Source organism: Salmo trutta, chromosome 37 (assembly GCF_901001165.1).
Source record: "Salmo trutta chromosome 37, fSalTru1.1, whole genome shotgun sequence".
Taxonomy (NCBI): Eukaryota; Metazoa; Chordata; class Actinopteri; order Salmoniformes; family Salmonidae; genus Salmo; species Salmo trutta.
The window spans coordinates 12,476,560-12,494,112 of NC_042993.1; the positions used below are offsets into that span (position 1 = coordinate 12,476,560).

General features: G+C 42.0%; 1 protein-coding gene across 4 annotated transcripts; it reads right to left on the bottom strand.

The window, feature by feature from the left end:
• Positions 1-6,078: 6,078 nt before the first annotated feature.
• LOC115176747 (zinc finger and BTB domain-containing protein 16) lies at positions 6,079-17,094 on the bottom strand. 4 transcript variants are annotated; one of them, XM_029736997.1, is made up of 6 exons: positions 17,009-17,094; positions 16,731-16,845; positions 10,875-12,085; positions 9,236-9,336; positions 7,045-7,218; positions 6,079-6,849 (listed from the first exon to the last, which is right to left on the bottom strand). In XM_029736997.1, the coding sequence occupies exons 2-6, from the start codon at positions 16,803-16,805 to the stop codon at positions 6,620-6,622; spliced, it is 1,791 nt and encodes a 596-aa protein (XP_029592857.1). In that variant the 5' UTR covers positions 16,806-16,845; positions 17,009-17,094; the 3' UTR covers positions 6,079-6,619. The 4 variants fall into 4 exon arrangements, with proteins under 4 accessions (XP_029592857.1, XP_029592855.1, XP_029592854.1 ...); XM_029736995.1 differs by having other exon boundaries at positions 6,079-7,218; positions 16,785-16,845; XM_029736994.1 differs by having other exon boundaries at positions 6,079-7,218.
• Between the last annotated feature and the right edge of the window lie 459 nt (positions 17,095-17,553).

A 17,553-nucleotide genomic window follows, 5' to 3' on the forward strand; every position in this document is an offset into this window, starting at 1 on the left:
CTCACTTCGCCACTCCTCTACTAACATATCACCCTTTCAGTGTGTGTTAGGTTACCAGCCGGTCCTGGCACCATGGCACCGGAGTCAGACCGAGGCTCCTGCGGTGGAGGACTGGGTCCAGCACTCCAAGGAGACCTGGAGAGCCGTCCAGGACTCACTAAAGGAGGCCAGTGCGCGGCAGAAGAGGAGTGCTGACCGCCACCGCAGTGAGGCGCCCGTGTTCGCACCGGGAGACAGGGTCTGGCTCTCGACCCGGAACCTGCCCCTCTGCGTGCCCTGCCGGAAGCTGGGGCCGCAGTGTGTGGGGCCCTTCAAAGTCCTGAGGAGGATAAACGAGGTGTGTTATCGGTTGCAACTCCCTTCCTATTACCGTATTAACCCCTCGTTTCATGTGTCTCTCCTCAGGCCGGTGGTAGCTGGTCCCCTTCACGAAGATGAGGTGCCGGAGGTCCCTCCGCCCCCTCTGGACATCGGGGGTCCCCGGCGTACAGCATACGGGCCATACTGGACTCGAGACGTCGGGCGAGGGGCCTACAGTACCTCGTTGACTGGGAGGGGTACGGCCCGGAGGAGAGGTGCTGGGTGCCGGCGGCGGACGTCCTGGACCCATCTATGTTGAGGGAGTTCCACCACCTCCGTCCGGATCGCCCTGCGCCTCGCCCTCCGGGTCGACCTCGAGGCCAGTGTCGGCGCGCTGCGGGAGCCGTGCGTCAGGAGGGGGGTACTGTCACGATTCCCACCGACGGTGGCGCCCCCTCCTGCTCGGGTGGCGCTCGGCGGTCGTCGTCACCGGCCTATTAGCTGCCACCGATTCCCTTTTGCTTTTCCCTTTTTTTATTTTGTGACACCTGTGGTCAATTAGCCATTAGAGGGGCTATTTAGTTTAGCTGGCCCGCTCCTGTTCGTGCGGGATTAATGATTGTTTCTTTGACAGACGGCTTATGTTCGTGTCGACGTTGTTTGACGCCGTATGTATTTTCTCCCCTGTGTGTGGGAACATTTGTTTTTTGTGTGAGTGTATATTAAAAACACCACTACCCTGTGTTCGCTGCTTCCTGCGCCTCATTCCTCCTCCACGATTACCAAGCCGTAACAGAAAGTACTTTATGTGATGTCCCTGACTATGCAAGTGGCAGTGACTAAACACACAACAAGATTTGTTAATTATTCAGGCAGGTTTTATTTTAGGTTGAAGCCTTCCAAAGAGAGTCTCTGGATCAGGAAATGCCCAAATGCAACCTCTAAAGAAAATGGAGACATTTGGCATAACTGCAGACAACAGAGATATGGGTGTCTTTCCCTTTTAATTATGGCATGTTTTGCCATATGTTAACTGTGGCTGATGTGTTGAGTGAGCACTGTTGGAGTACTGTACTTAACACAGTGTTGAAGTGACCAGGGGCCTCATTTATAAACATTGCATATGCACAAAATATGCCCCAAAATAGTGTGACAGTTTTCACTCAAAAGTTGGCATTTATAAAAACTCAACTTGATGGGAGAATGTGCTTATCTATCTGCAAACTTTAGACCATGTGTAAGCACATGGTCTAAAGTATTGCATTGCAAGAAGCCAAATGCAATAGCCTAGCCTTGTGAAATGGGGAAAATATGATGATGCTCTTATTCCTAAAAAGAACATGTATCTAAATACGCTATAATAACAAGATGAAATCATTTGCCGTTCGTGAGAACAGCGAAAATATATGTATTTTATATTTCCATTCTAAAATAATTAGAAATTGGCATCTATTACCTATTATTTGATTTCCATGATGTTGCAGAATAAATTCCTCAAATGCTCTGCCTGTGGTGGTTTTATACTCCTGAAAACCCTGTAAGCCCACAACAAGTAAGGATAGGCTTAATGTCTTATTTAATTGTATCCACTTCACAGTAGTAAATAGATAAGCTAGTTAAAGTATTTTTGCTCTATGCGATCCATTCAGAAGCACAGTTTAATAGTAGAACAGAGGTTCACCTTTTCCATTGCCATTTGTAGGCTACGTCTGTAATTTATCATTTCTCGAGTAGACAATATTCCATTTATAAACATAATACATTTATCATATGATATGTATTATTTATTCTGCAATTGTTATGAAAACCATTGTATAATAAATTCCTCGCCGTTTATCGCCATGATGAGTAAATATTCCCGAAGTAACCATACAACTTACCATGCGTATCTCATTTAATTGGGCCTATTATATGGGCTATTATAATTTCAGGTTTTTGCTCTATGCATCGGAAGGGGAGCGCGGTTTATAACATACAGTAGAATTTAAGGAGCAGTGGTATCAAAGAGACTGGTTATTATGAACAACCTTAAGTAACAGATGCAGGTTTTGGCTCATAGTGCCCTCTTGTGGCAGGATAGGGTAATTGGTCAAATGTAGTTCAAATTATGTATAACTTTATTAAGATCAGTTGCAATGCATTGCCTTGGAGGGCTATGCAGCAGAAAGTATTCAGTAGCTTGTTTTCTAAAATTTCCAGATGCAATGACTGGACTGACTGTATTCCTCTCCCAGGTATGATGTGCCAAGCGAATATCTCCTACATAAACAAAAGTCTATCTACTTCACTTGCTTTGGCAATGTTAACATATGTTTTCCATGCCAATAAAGCCCTTAAATTGAAATGTAATTGATAGAATGAGTGGCTCGATGTGAGCCATGGATGACCCTGGAGAAGGGCTCCTTCCGGGTGGACCTGCGTCGGTTCCACTCCACCCCACTGCAGCGCCCGCGAGACCAAGCAGTTTAACGTCCTGGTGGAGTGTACGCTCTTCGCACTATCCAAGGCCAGCGACGACTCGGAGAACTGTGTTGACGGGACGGAGAGAGAGAGAGACAGAGAAGAGGGAAAGGGGGAAGGAGAAGCGGCCGTCGCAGCGGCCGTCGCAGCGTGGGGGCTTCACTATAGACAGCATCCAAGAGGAACGGGTGAAGTGAACGAGTGTGATGGGAGCCAGGATCAGATCACTACTCTGTGATATCAGGTGCTCTCAGGCTTCCACATTAACTGATTATAATCGCCTAAGATATTTTAATTTAAAATAATAAGCAACTGTCATTTTAAATGTAGAACATTCGTTTATTTAAGACTGACCGTTGTGTTGATTGTTTAAAGTGCTACCTTTGAATACTGCTTTTCAGATATCTTTTCAGACAGGGGCGAAAATCTGATATCAACTTTGGAGGGGACAATTACATGAAATTTTCTCAAGAGCAATTCCTGAGGGGGACACCAAAAGTAGTGCTGTAACACATAGCCTACATTGTAATATGGTAAATGTATATTGAGGAACCAAAGAAATAAGGTGTTTGCCGTACTCCTAACTACCGGTACCCAAAACTACACAACTAATCACAACAGCTATACCATTGCCTTTAACAAATCTTAGTTCAGTCACCAGTTTAAGTTGAGAGTGGTGGTATCCATGGCATTTTCCAATTATGTTCCTATTTTACAAGTCAAAAAAATGGAGAACATTTCATAATGTTGCCAAACAAAGACTCAACAAACTTACCTGAGACTCCCTGTCTCTGCCAGTCTGTCCCTGCATATCTGTCCCCAACTCTGCTGTCTGTGTGCCATCTGTTGCCTGCTCTGCCTAATGACATCATTGTGAAACATTTCCATTAGAATTTCTTTCTTATGAGCATTTTATCAACTAGTCTTTGAGATATTAGGCTACTAGGGTTCTTACTATGCGTTTTGGTGTATTGAAAAATACTCTGATGTCCGTCTTTTATTTTTCTGCCATTTTTCTACCTGGCTGGCTGGCTGGCTACACACACACACAGTGTGTAGGTTATTTACAGTAGGAGATGGGCTTCTATCATCTTCAATCATTCTATTTGGGCTTCGATCTAAAAGGTAGCTAGCAAATGTGAAACGGATTAAAATGACAAGAGTTAACAGCTGTATGAGTTCACCATTTACACAAGATATGCTGCAACCTTTTGTAATTTTAATAGTTTGTTTCATATTGGCTGGCTTCCAACAATAGCTGAATTTGCAAAGCTAGCGAGCACCAATTCAGTTTCAGTGGTGTTTGCTATAATCTTTGCTACCCGGGTTAAAAAAAGGTGAAGTAAAATAAATAAATAAAAGTTCCCTTGCAACAATTTAGCTTTTGCAACGAGACCATTAAATATATTTAAGACAATGGTAGAAGAGAGTGTAGTTCTGTTCAGTTTGGATTTCAGTTTATCGCTAACCTTATCACAGGGACTTTGAAGCACTAACTTACATCATCTGCATGCTGATCGTGGAATAAATTGACGATATCAAAGATTCCATCTTTGACGACGCCACATAAATGGAATAGGTACTAGCTAGCTTAATAGTTAATATTTGCGCGCTAGCTCTGCATATTCAGCTAGTGTGTGTACGCGATTGACTGGATTAACCTCACGTCAGTTACGTGCATTGAGTGCCTTTCAGACAGTAGATACGACCTCTCTGTTACCTTGCCAGTGGATCAAACCATTGTGAGGCAAAGGGTGGGGGGATCGCAATCTTTTGAAACTTAAAAACGCGCTATTAAGTGTCTATAATCAGCACAATTGCTTTCATTGCGTATTATTAATATTATTTAAATTACATAGTTATGTTTCAGTGATATATTGGGGGGGACAAATCATATTTTTCCCAGGATGGGGGGGTCGTGTTCCTCCCTGTCCCCTCCGGGATTTTCGCCCCTGTTTTCAGATAGATATTTCAGATAAATTATGAGGATTGTTTGGACCAGATGAATAAGATGTTAGATATTGTTTAATAATGAGATTATAGTTTTATCTAAAAAGTACTGTAAGTAAAATGGTAGAACACTGACACAGACAACCTGTCAAAATAAATAAATATTTATTTAAAACATTTATTCTCTGAAAAGATAATAATTGCAAATACAATCTGCATGCCAGCTGCTGTGTAATTTATGCCAAAACGCATTCATACTCAAGTTCAGAGCAAATCAATGGTCATTAAGGTTTGACAGGCTACTGTTTCTTTGTTGTTGGGTGTGACTGTGTGAGGATCTACAATCAATACAAAAACAGGCCATCTGCCAAATGAGTACATTTATTATATCAATACTATCATTAAAATGGCAACAGGCTAAAGCAAATATACAGTGCCTATAGAAAGGCTACACCCCCCTTGGATTTATTCACATTATATTGTGTTACAAAGTGGAATTAAAATGGATTTAATTGTATTTTTTTGGTCAATGGCCTCCACAAAATACTCTAATATCAAAGTGGAAGACACTAATATACCTTGATTAGATAAGTATATTATAAGGCTTTGCATTTAGGCCAAAAAGTGTATTCCTTTGCCATGTTTTTGTTGTTGTTGCAGTATTACTTTAGTGCCTTTATGCATGTTTTGGATTATTTTTATTCTGTATATTTGTATTCTTCTTTTCACTCTGTCATTTAGGTCATTATTGTGAAGTCACTACAATGTTGTTGATCCATCCTAAGTTTTCTCCCATCACAGCCATTGAACTCTGTAACTGTTTTAGAATCACCAATGACCTCATAATAATATCCCTAAGCAGTTTCCTTACTGTCCTGCAGCTCAGATCAGAAGGACGACTGCATCTTTGATGTGTCTGGGTGGTTTAATACGTAATCCACAGCATAATTATTAATTTGACCATGCTTAAAGATATATTCAATGTCTGATTTGTTATTGTTACCCATCTACCAATCACTGGTTTTCTTTATGAGGCTTTCAAAAAGCTCCCTGGTCTTTGTAGTTGAATCTGTGCTTCAAATTCAATACTTGGCTGAGGGACCTTATATATGTTGTATGTATGGAGGACAGAGCAAGGGGTAGTCGTTCAAAAATCATGTCAACCCCTGTTATTCCACACAGAGGGAGTCCATAGAACTTATGTGATTTGTTAAGACAAATTTTACTTTATTTAGGCTTGCCTAAACAAAGGGGATGAGTACTTCTGCAGCTACTATATTTTAGTTATTTAATTGTTATTAATTTATAAAAATGTGTAGAATTTTCTTTTCACTTTGATATTAGGGAGTATTTTGTGTAGATTAATGATTCAAAAAATAAAATTAAATATATTTCTATCCTACTTTGTAACACAAAAAAAGTGCAAAAAAAGGTATGTACTAAACACATATGGCTAAATGAAAATCAAGAATTTGCGTACAAAAGGATTGCTCCAAGTCGTCTTGAGAGACATAACGGCCAAACATAGATGGAAACATTCGTATGAAACAAGGACACATTTTTTGCTGCCTCTAAATAGTCTTGATGTTTCCTTTCCTTGTCTCTTGGAAGTGACTGACTTCAGCTGCAGCCTTGATAGCATGGTAATAATACTGTGCTTGATAATGATAATGCTGCTGATGCAAGACATGTTTTACATTCTTTTCTGAGACCCAGTGTCCCTCTAGTGGTGGAAATATGCATTGACGTACTCCATGCACTTTTGGAGTACATGGATAAATTCTACGGTAACTGGTGTCTTGTTACCATGTATGTACATTATTACATGCTTTGAGTTAGTCTCCCTGAGATGTAGTTGTTTGGCAGTAAAATTATTCTCTGTTGACATTACATTTGCCTTCAATCTAGCTCAGGTATGGCATGTGTACAGGTAGGTGCTGCTGATGGTCCAGTCTGGGGGGAAGTCCTGCAGCGGGTGGTTCTTCAGGTGTTTCTGCATGGCAGCCAGGCTGCTACAGAACTCCAGGCAGGCAGTACACTGGTAGGGTGTGGCCCCGCCGTGGGTCCGCAGGTGCTTGATCATGGCTGAGTAGTCCCTTGACCGCTGGCCACACAGACGGCACTCAAACGGCTTCTCTCCTGGGGTTGACATTGAGAGTGAGCAGGCAAGCACATACACAATGACTGACACATTGAAACACACACCCACGCCTACACCCCCAACCACACGCACGCACACACACACACACACACACACACACACACACACACACACACACACACACACACACACACACACACACACACACACACACACACAGGGGGATATAATACCTGTGTGTACCCGATGGTGTGTATCCAGTTGGTGTTTGAGACTGAACCTCTTAGAGCAGCGCTTACACTGGTAGGGCTTCTCTCCTCCCTGATCTCGCCGGTGGGACGGCAGTGACCGCTCCACCCTGAAGCCACGATCACAGTACTTACACCCCAGAGAGGTCTCACCTGAGCCTGGGGAGGAGAGAGCAACAAGAGGGGGTGGGGGTAGAATTGTAATCATTCCATGTCATATAAATTCCTTTTTTCATTTAGTATCTTGTGATGAGTAACTTATAATTAGTTATAGTTAACTTTACATGAATATACATTGTGTATACAGACAGAACCGTCCACTGAACATCAGTATTAATGAACCTAGCTTAGCTCCATTTCTATTCTGTAATGTGTTTCTTCCCCTGACTTTCCCCCGGTGCTCCCCACTGCAGCCTGTATAATTGAGCGTATGGGTTAATTGTTTTCTCACACGTCTATATTTATCTGCACAATCATTGGTGACCATTACCCGATTAAACAATAGTGTCAGGCCAGAGTGATGACCTACTAATAGCACTAAAGGGTGATGTGAGCTCAGCCACATTGCATGCAGATGGATTCTCTGTAGGACAGGGGTCACACTCATGACTGTAAAGGCTCACTGTTGTCATAGCAGCAACCTTCTTCACTCAACATTTTTTGTTGTCTTCTTTTGTGACGATAAGTTCAAAGATGATTTTATTTTAAATGACAGTGGGTATTGTATGAAATGGTATTATACAACTGTTATGTAGCATCATGTTGTTTGTCACACCTAGATAATGATAAATAAGACCTCCTTTTATCAGAGATAGTTCTATAAATACACCACATCCTTTCACGAGGTTCAAATTGACAAGAAGAACCTTGGTTTCCTCTCATCGTGTACCTTTGTATTTCTCTATAATCTGACCGAGGTGTGATTCTGAAGTAGAGCTGTCAGCTCTCTAGCCCTTTGGTGGCAGTTAGTGATACTGTTTTACACAGTTACTATGGGGCCCTGTAGAACACATACAGGATGCTGAATAGGGGTGGGGGGCTGGGGGGGGTGTGGGGGGTGGAGATGAGAGAGAGAGAGAGAGGTGGGGGAGAGCAAGGACCAAGACCACAATAAAGTGTTCACTCCTCTCTCGCTACAATTCAGCCTGTTCTCAATTAGCTTCCTGTCCAAACCTTCCTTGGCCTCTCGCTTAGAACGCACAAACCTCTGATGTCTAAGCTTGTAAGTCCCCACTTATGGGGACTAAAATGATCAAGCCTGATAAAAGTGACCAGTTGAAGTCAGTGAAACACTCATTATTCAACTAAATGTGTTACTCTTGGCTGTCCATTCAATTTGGTGGAGACAATCAGTGGAGATAATCTTGAGTCACATGAATACTGTCTCTCAGTCGTACTGTAACGAGCGAGTGACAGTGGTAACCCCATCACACAAACACAGACTGTAAAGATGTGAGGCTGATTTGACCACCCTACATAGAGGGGAAAAAAGATGTAAGCTTTTTTTCCCTTTGGCACTGTATCAAAACCACCAGCACATTGCAGAGCGTACTGTTTGTTCTGCCAGCTTACCGCACTGCTGCACCGCCAGCACAAAGCCACAACTCACTCACTCTGTCTGTCTTTCTGTATCTCTCTCTCTCTCTCTCTCACACACACTCTTGCTCTCACTCTCTCTCTCTTACTCTCTCTCTCCCCCTCTCTCTCTTTCACTCTTTCACTCTCTTTCTCTCTCGTTCTCCCTAAGACACACTTCTCTCTCTCACTCTCTTTCTCTCACTCCCTCACTCTCTCTTACCCTTTCTCTCTCCCCCACTCTCTCACTCTTTCACTCTATTTCTCTCGTTCTTCATAAGACATGCTTCTCTCTCCTCTCCTTTATCACCCCCACTCTTTCTCTCTCACTCTCTTACTCTCTCTCTCGTTCTCCCTCAGGCACTCTTCTCTCTCTCATGTTTTCTATATGCTCTGTCCCTATGACAATAGAGGTTAAGGGTCACACTTTTTTAGAAATGTCACTGCCATGTATCCATTAGAATATTAAGAATACAGTCACGTCTTAGTTCTGCACAGCTCCCAATACAATATTCACATTTTGAGATTATGCTTTTTGCAATGTATCCCAGTTAGAGGTCTAGTGAAAAAGCACTGAGTGAATGTTATGACATTACAGTACCTGAGGGGTTAGTGGTTGAGGCCTGCAGCCATGAGCTGCCCAGGAGGACCTTGCTGCAGTGCTGACAGTCCTGGGTTCTTGCTGGATGCTCCTGGGAGTATCTGGCCCCATAGAAGACAGGTTCAAAATAAAACTTTATTTCAAGTACAAGAGTCAATGTAACTGTTGTAAGGCAAACACGTGAGCATGGTGGTCACCGAACCACTATTAGATAACCCAGTTGATGTGTTGCAATGAATGTCATGCCAAAGCAGATTGACTTGCACACCATCTTTAGACATCCTGTCCTTCTCCCCTGCCTCTCCAACCGCAGGCTATATGTACCTGTCTATTGATGTCAAACGTAAGCACCCAACTGTCGTAGGTTGGGGTTCTGAGGAAGAGGCCAGGCGTTACAATGGTACTGTATGTTTAGTGTCACATAGAAAAGGGACTTTCCACAGCATCTGACGCACTTTGTTAGACTGAAAAACCATAGGTGAATGATTTTTCAGAGATTAAAGGAAGAATGGTAACGCTCTTTGTGGCCCTAAAATCCCCCAAATAAACAAGTGACAAATCTGCTACAAAGTCTGCTAGATGGTTTTCTGCGCCACCTAAATGAAATGGATACAGATATTAGATAAACCTCAGAGATCAGCAACAGGAGGGAGGAGGAAGTCAGAGAGATGTTGACGACCGATAGTTTCCACACTGAAACAGGATCACATAAACACAGTTTTAAGACTACTTACACTCATTCTGTAGTACTTTGTAGTACTCTGATCTGAGCCACATGTTATTTCTGACCTGGGGATCAATGTGGTATCTGAGGGAGTGCAGTATGTATCATGTTATATATGTGTGTGTGTGTGTGTGTGTGTGTGTGTGTGTGTGTGTGTGTGTGTGTGTGTGTGTGTGTGTGTGTGTGTGTGTGTGTGTGTGTGTGCCAAATTGTAAACCTAATTTCTTTATATATTATTTTTATTGGAATGTTCATGTTACATTTGTTGTCCTCAGGGCTCAATGGACTCCCCTGATTAAACAAAAGTTAAATACATATAAAATAGGCAGACATTGTTTAATTAAGAACAGGACTGAAACAGTTTGTAACCGATCTATAGTGGATCTGAATGTCTTTCATGGTTGATATTTGCAAGGGAGGGGAGAAACTAAGGGGCTCCCCCTTTACATACTATGTGGAAAACTGATTTATAGAGCCTTTCATTTACACCCTACTGTACTTCATGTCTCTGCATTAGAAAAGAGGAAGTAGCTTCACTGTAAAACCAGATACAAGGTAATGCCACCATCAAGGGACAGACCACATAACATGACTTCAGCAGCTGTTCTGTGGTTTGGACACAGCTAATATGAATGACCATCTACATCCATAATATACATCATGTGAATATGACAGACAGGAGAGGGTTAACTGGAGACAGGGGAAACTCTGCTTGTAGGAAAGAACAGGAGACTAGAACTTTCACTCAGATCCACCCAAACGACAATGAGTCAGATAGCTGTGTCGATATGTGCTACTTAATGTAAGCAAATTAGGGAGATTCTGAACTATATTGTAGAAATGAGAACAGGGAAAGAAGGAGAAGAATGAAGACCGAAACGTCTGTAGTATAAAACCCCTCCACAGCGGTCTTACCTTTGCCCTTCCCCTGGTGCTCCACCTATCAACACTTTATCCATCGGGTCTCTTTTTCCCAGCAGACCTTGCTTCAGGATGTCCCCTAGCTCCCGAGACCCAGAGAACAGGGGGTGGTGGTATGGATGCAGGAAGCCCGGGTAGCCCAGGACGGCGCTGTGGACCTGGGGTGGGCGTGAGGACGTTAGCAGGGGGTACATGTGGGGAGTGGAGAGGTGGAAGGGGTATGTCACCAGGTGCTGTGAGGGGTGAAGGGAAGAGGAACTGGCTGCTAGGATGTCGTTATAGTTCAAGGCCATCCTCCTCAGGGTGTTGACTTGGTGCCACATGATCCTCGACGCTGGGGGAGGAGGAGGAGGGGGTTGGATGGTGGCAGCAGTGGTGGCGATGACACTGTCTCTGGATGGAGGCGGTGTGGTGGCCACTAGTGTGGGTGTGAGTAGCTTTGGCCTTTTTCTCTGTGGGGGTAATGAACCAGAGGAGTTATCCCTAGTGTCAGGAAGAGTGGGGTCCTCAGTGAATGGGCTGCTCTGGGGCTCCAGATCAATGGAGGGAATTGTCTGGGGATCCCCCTCTTCTGGAATGGGACTTCCTTTCAGGGATTCTTTCTCATCTCTCTCCTCTGTTATCTGAACTCTTGTTTCTGTCATTTCTCCAGTTTCTTTCGTTCCTCTCACTTCTCTTATTTCTCTCAACTCTCTTCTCTCTCTCTTCAGGCACCCCCGATTTCTCTTCAGCTGGCTGCGACACTGCTCCTCCAGGGAATGCATCTCCAGGAGCTTGGCGGCCCTCAGAAGCTGGGGCAGATCATCCACAGGGACCTCCAGTGTCTCGGTGTAGGCAAAGTCCAGGACCTGCTGGAAGGTGTGTGGAGAGAGGAGCTCCAGACTACAGTGGTGAGGTTGGTCGAGGCGATCGGGCTGGTTTGAGTATGCAGCCTGCAGGGTGAGCTGATGCTCCAGGGTTTTGCTAGCGCAGGCCAGCACCAGCCGATGGGCCCTGAACACCTGGCTCTCCACTGAGATAACAGCATCACACAGCGTCCCCGAGCGACGCAGGACATCTGCCTGGCGCAGGAAGAGGGAGTACTGGGTGTTGTGAACTCGGATCATCTTAGAGGTCTGGAGGAGGAAGGGAGGAGTGATGGGAAGAGAAGATGGGCAGGTGGATCGGAGATGGTTTGGAAACTGTTTGAGACAACGCCATTCAACCTATAGGAAAAAGGAGACAGTGAAATTATCTAAATGTGATCATTTTTTGTAATGTTTCTGAGAAATAAAAATGGCAGATAGCAAGTTGGAAAATGTATTTGTATAAATAGGTAAATTGCAGAGATTGCGGTTGTGATAAATAGATTATATCCCACGCCTCTGGTTCTTAGTGTTTTTCCATCGATGCCAGACGTTTAGGATGTTTTCAAGCTATCAGGGGTGAGAGAAGAGGGGGTTGGAAACTCAGAGGGCAGATCATATCACCTGCTGACGTAGGTTAGGTTGATAATGTGCTGTTGGTTACTAGGGTTTTGGAAATTCATAGCCCGAAAGGGACTGACACAATGCAAGAATGACTTAAATAGTTCAACATTACAGGAGCAATTGATATGTCAATCATGTTACATATCAATAAATATTGAGTGGCATTTCACAGTCTGCAGCATGAAGTGAAATGAATCTCAAGAACATGTCGTATTAAAATATATCCATTCATGATATTATCTTTAAGTCCATTTCCCCTGAAGTCCTTGTGTGGCAATCTGGGGCTTAAAAGGTATGTCAATTCTGTGGTTGATGAAGTACAGCATATTTCACAGATATTTTTAGCACGTCTTATATCTGACCTCTGTAAAAAAAATAAGTGGCGGAGGCTGTATATCTGGTTGACGTGTGGAAATGTTATGTTTCATGTCAGCTTTGAAATTAATCTCTCAGGTATACGCTCAGAAGCCACAAACCTCCTCAGAATATGACACTATGACTAATGCCAGTACACACAGGCTTCACAGACAGACGACAAGTTTGTTTGATCAACAACAACCTATAATGTACTGTAATTTGGTTTAGATAGGCATCTACAGTTGTATCAGTGTGCTGTATGTGGTATAAATCAAATTGTGCTATTGGAACATGCAGTAGTGAGTCTTGATATGACAGGATTGTGTCGAAAAGAAATGGGTCACGTCAATTTACAAAAGTGGATTAACCGCAGTTCTGTACTATATTGTGCACAATCCTACTAAACAGCAGTGGGGGAAAAAATACTCAATTGTCATACATGAGTAAAAGTAAAGATAACTTAATAGAAAATGACAAAAGTAAAAGTCATCCAGTAAAATACTACTTGAGTAAAAGTCTAAAAGTATCTGTTTTTAAATGTACTTAATTACAATGGTGGAAAAAGTACTAAATTGTTATACGTAAAAAGTAAAACAAAATGCTTTACATCAAATTCCTTATATTAAGCAAACCAGGTGGCAAGAATTTTTTGGTTTTCTTATTTACGGACAGCCAGCGGCACTCTCCAACACGCAGACATCATTTACAAACGCAGTAGTTGCATTTAGTCAGCCAGATCAAAGGCAGTAGGGATGACAACATGTTATATTAATAGATGTGTGAATTGGACCATATAGCTGTCCTGCCTGAGCATTCGAAATATAACGAGTACTTTTCGGTGTCAGAGAAAATGTATGGGAGTAAAATGTACATATTTTTCTTAAGGAATGTATTGGAGTAAAAGTAAATGTTGTCAGAAATATAAATAGTAAAGTACAGATACTGAAAAAAACTACTTAAGTAGTACTTTAAAGTATTTTTACTTACCACTGCAAACAGGTTAAAACTGACTTTATTTTTGAACTCATTAAAACCCCCTTCATTAAAAAAATCTAAGTGGTCAGTTATGTGTGTGATGTGTGGTTGTGTATCCTCTGTTCTGCTCCTCCAGCTGACCTGTCTCTGAGAGAACTGTCCCATGGAGCACTTTGGCACAGTAACCTCTGCTTAGTACAGTAACGCCATTTCTATCCGCCGACGGCGACAGTCGATAAGATCGAAAGTAGACATACCGGTACTGAAATGACAGCACTTTAATGTCATCGTTACTGTAATTGATGCTTAATCTCTTTCCAACACACACGTAGTCAAACAAAGTGTCAGTTCCACTCTCAAAAGTATGAACTCAATATTTTAAGTAATATATTCCTTTATTTGCTTACATATTACTAAACACCCAAAGTGTGATTTGTTTGCTGAATGGGTCTATAGACCCCAGAGTGAAAATACTAAAACTAACTTCTCTTCAACTATAGTATACTGATGGCCACGGACAACTGTTATACGATGCCTCAGTATGGCCTCTGTAATGGCCTCTGTATTATTATAGATTATATCATATTATAAACTGGGTAGTTCGAGCCCTGAATGCTGATTGGCTGAAAGGCATGGTATATGAGACCGTATACCGCAGGTATGACAAAACATTTATTTTGACTGTTCTAATTATGTTTGTAACTAGTTTATAATAGCAATAAGGCACCTCAGGGGTTTATGGTGTATGGCCAATAAAGGGAAAGGGGGATACCTAGTCAGTTGTACAACTGAATGCATACAACTGAAATGTGTCTTTCGCATTTAACCCAACCTCTGAATCAGAGAGGTGCGGGGGGCTGCCATATACCACGGCTCCGCGTTGCGTCATGCCTAAGAACAGCCCTTAGCTGTGGTATATTGACCATATACACCCCCCTATATCGTATTTATGCACCAGATAATGGATTCACATTGTCCACAAATGTGCAATACATTATCCTTGCAAGACACAGACATACAAAGGCCAGTCATTCAAGGCTCAATAACACTGGTTATTGGTGGTGGGGACACAACAGATCATAGAAATCATCATATTCTGATTTAGATGTTGTTGCTAAACTGTCTGTACGCAACATGAGGGATCCTACAATCACATTTTTGAATTTCTTATTGTTGAGAAGCAACTGCTTTAATTAAATTGACCACCCTTCTCGAAAATGACAATGAAGTTCATGCGTAAGTGAAACTGCAGAATAGCAGTTATCGTACAATGTATTCCAGCATCACTTCATCCCTATTTTTGTTGGTACAGTAATACTTTATAGGGTGAACATTTATAGAACGTCTTTACTGACATTAATTTGACTATTTACTGTATATTAGAGAATTGTATGAGTGCATTTTTAAAAATTCTATTCTATTATTTCCACCAGTAGGACATCAAGTCACGACAGAAATTATTGATAAAGATGAGCAGAAAATACTGTATAAAATACATAATACAAATACTGAGCTATATTGTATGCTGAAAAAAGGGTAAATCCTATTATTTTCTACTAATACAATTTTGCTCACAGAAAGAGATTTTGTTTAACAATACTTATTTTTTTCTTAAAAAGATAGGGGTCACAATTATTGGCACCTCAGTTTTCAATACTCCAGCACCCTCCCTTTGTGAGGATAACGGCACTGGGCCTTTTTCTAAAATGTTTTATGAGATTGGAGAACACATTGGGAGGAATCTTAGACAACTCCTACATACAGAATCTTTTCAGATCATTGATATCCTTCATCTGTGCTAATGGAATGAGTGTCCTCTTCAATTCAAACCACAGGTTTTCAATGGGGTTCAAGTCCAGAGACTGAGAGAGCCATTGCAAAATGTTGATTTTGTGGTCAATTAACCATTTCTTTGTGGAATTTGATGTGTGATTGGAGTTATTGTCTTGCTGGAAGATCCACTTCTGGCCAAGATTCAACCTCCTGTCAGATGCAACCTGGATTGTGGCTAAAATGTCCTGGTACTGAGTAAATTTCATGATGCCATTGACCTTAACAAGGGCCCCAGGACCAGTGGAAGCAAAATAGACCCATAACATCAAAGATCCACCTCCATATTTTACAGTAGGTATGCGGTTTGTTTCTGTTTATCACATCCTTCTTGCGTGGCCAGAGATGTCTACTTTCATGTCATCTGGCCACAGCACAATAACTCCAAGCACACATAACATTCCACAAAGAAATGGTTAATTGACCACAAAATCAGCATTTTGCAATGATCATCTCAGTCTCCGGACTTGTGGTTTGAATTGAAGAGGGCCATAAGCACAGACAAAGGATATCAATGATCTGGAAAGATTCCGTATGGAGGAGTAGTCTAAGATCCCTCCCAATGTGTTCTCCAATCTCTTATAACATTTTAGAAAAACACTCGGAGCCGTTATCCTCACAAAGGGAGGGTGTCGGAGTATTGAAAACATGGGTGCCAATCATTTTGACCCCTATCTTTTTGAGAAAGAAAATATGACTTGTTAAACTAAATATATTTTTCTGAGCAATTGTATTAGTAAAAATAATACAATTTTAAAATATTTTCAGCATAGCTTGTATTTATTTTATACTGTCTTTTTTGCTAATCTTTATCAGGGTGCCAATAATTTGAGTCACGACTGTATGTTCCTTTACTGATACTGACATGTGTTATAGAAGTAAAATGCATTATTATTGACATCAGGACTATTGCAGGTAGAAATGTTACATGTAGCACCTTTAACAACAGCTTGATCCACCATCAATGCAATCATCCATACAAACTAATCGATCCACAAAGTTGAATGAGTATATCTTCCCTGGCTATCCCCATACAGGACAGTCCCATCAGAAATCAGGTACTGATGGCGATATGATTACTGAATATCACACATACAGTAGCGGGCTACAGACAGACATTAGGCCTACAGTATGCAGGCCTCAATATTACCACAAGCAAATCTACATGTGCTCAATAGCCCATAAAGCTAAGGGGAAAACCTAGTGTGCACTGACATACCTTCAACATCCTCTGACAACACATGAAAAACCAGAGGGCCTCTCCTCTACTCACATGTAAAGGCTGGAGTTGCATGCGAGGAACCTTTTGAAGCTAAAAACCACAGAGACACCAGCTAGATGACAGGAGCAACAGAGAGGAGATAGTGAAGAGAAAGAGTTAGAGAGAAAGAGTGAGAGAGAAAAAGAGAGAGACATTTTTAAAAATCGGCTTAGGAGACCATGCAGGGACGGAAAGTGAAGTAAAGCAGAGGTGTTCAGTGAGATGGAGAGACTCACCAGTTCACGAGTGACTCAACCCACCCACTGTGGAGAGTGTCGACCCTACACGCATTGTGGCCTGGCTGTTGAATGACAGGGTTGGCTGGGTGTCCGTTTAGGTAAGGGAAAGGGTGGTTACCTCTTCTCTCTTCTCAGTCCCTCCTCTTAACCTCATCTGGCCCTGATTGGTCTGTCATGAGAGCATCCGTGAGATATGATTGGTTACTACAGTATACAGAGTTGATCTGGCAAGTTATTGATCTTGGTTTATTATCTAATTTCAAAATAAAGTATTAGGCTGAGACTGACAGTTTGAAATGTAGCTACGCACAGGTTATGCCAGATTAATCTCTTTAATCATATTTATGATCTTATCTTAAAAGGCACACACATTTATTCATTTTTTCCCACGCACATCACAGTCGCAGGTTACTGAAATGTTGTAATGGGCTGAAGTACAGTGCTCAGAGAAAACCATTTGCACTTTGTTTAGGTTTGACAGGATGTTGAACGCTAGAGAGGCCGGAGAGGCTGTAACAACATAGAACCCAACTACAACCTGT

Excerpts from the sequence above, each read along its gene's own strand:
- LOC115176747 (XM_029736994.1), bottom strand. The coding sequence starts at position 16,805 with ATGCAACTCCAGCCTTTACATGTGAGTAGAGGAGAGGCCCTCTGGTTT. Across the intron at positions 12,086-16,730 it reads GTTGTCAGAGGATGTTGAAG|GTTGAATGGCGTTGTCTCAA; the intron begins GTATGTCAGTGC and ends TTTTTCCTATAG. Across the intron at positions 9,337-10,874 it reads GCACCAGGGGAAGGGCAAAG|ATACTCCCAGGAGCATCCAG; the intron begins GTAAGACCGCTG and ends CTATGGGGCCAG.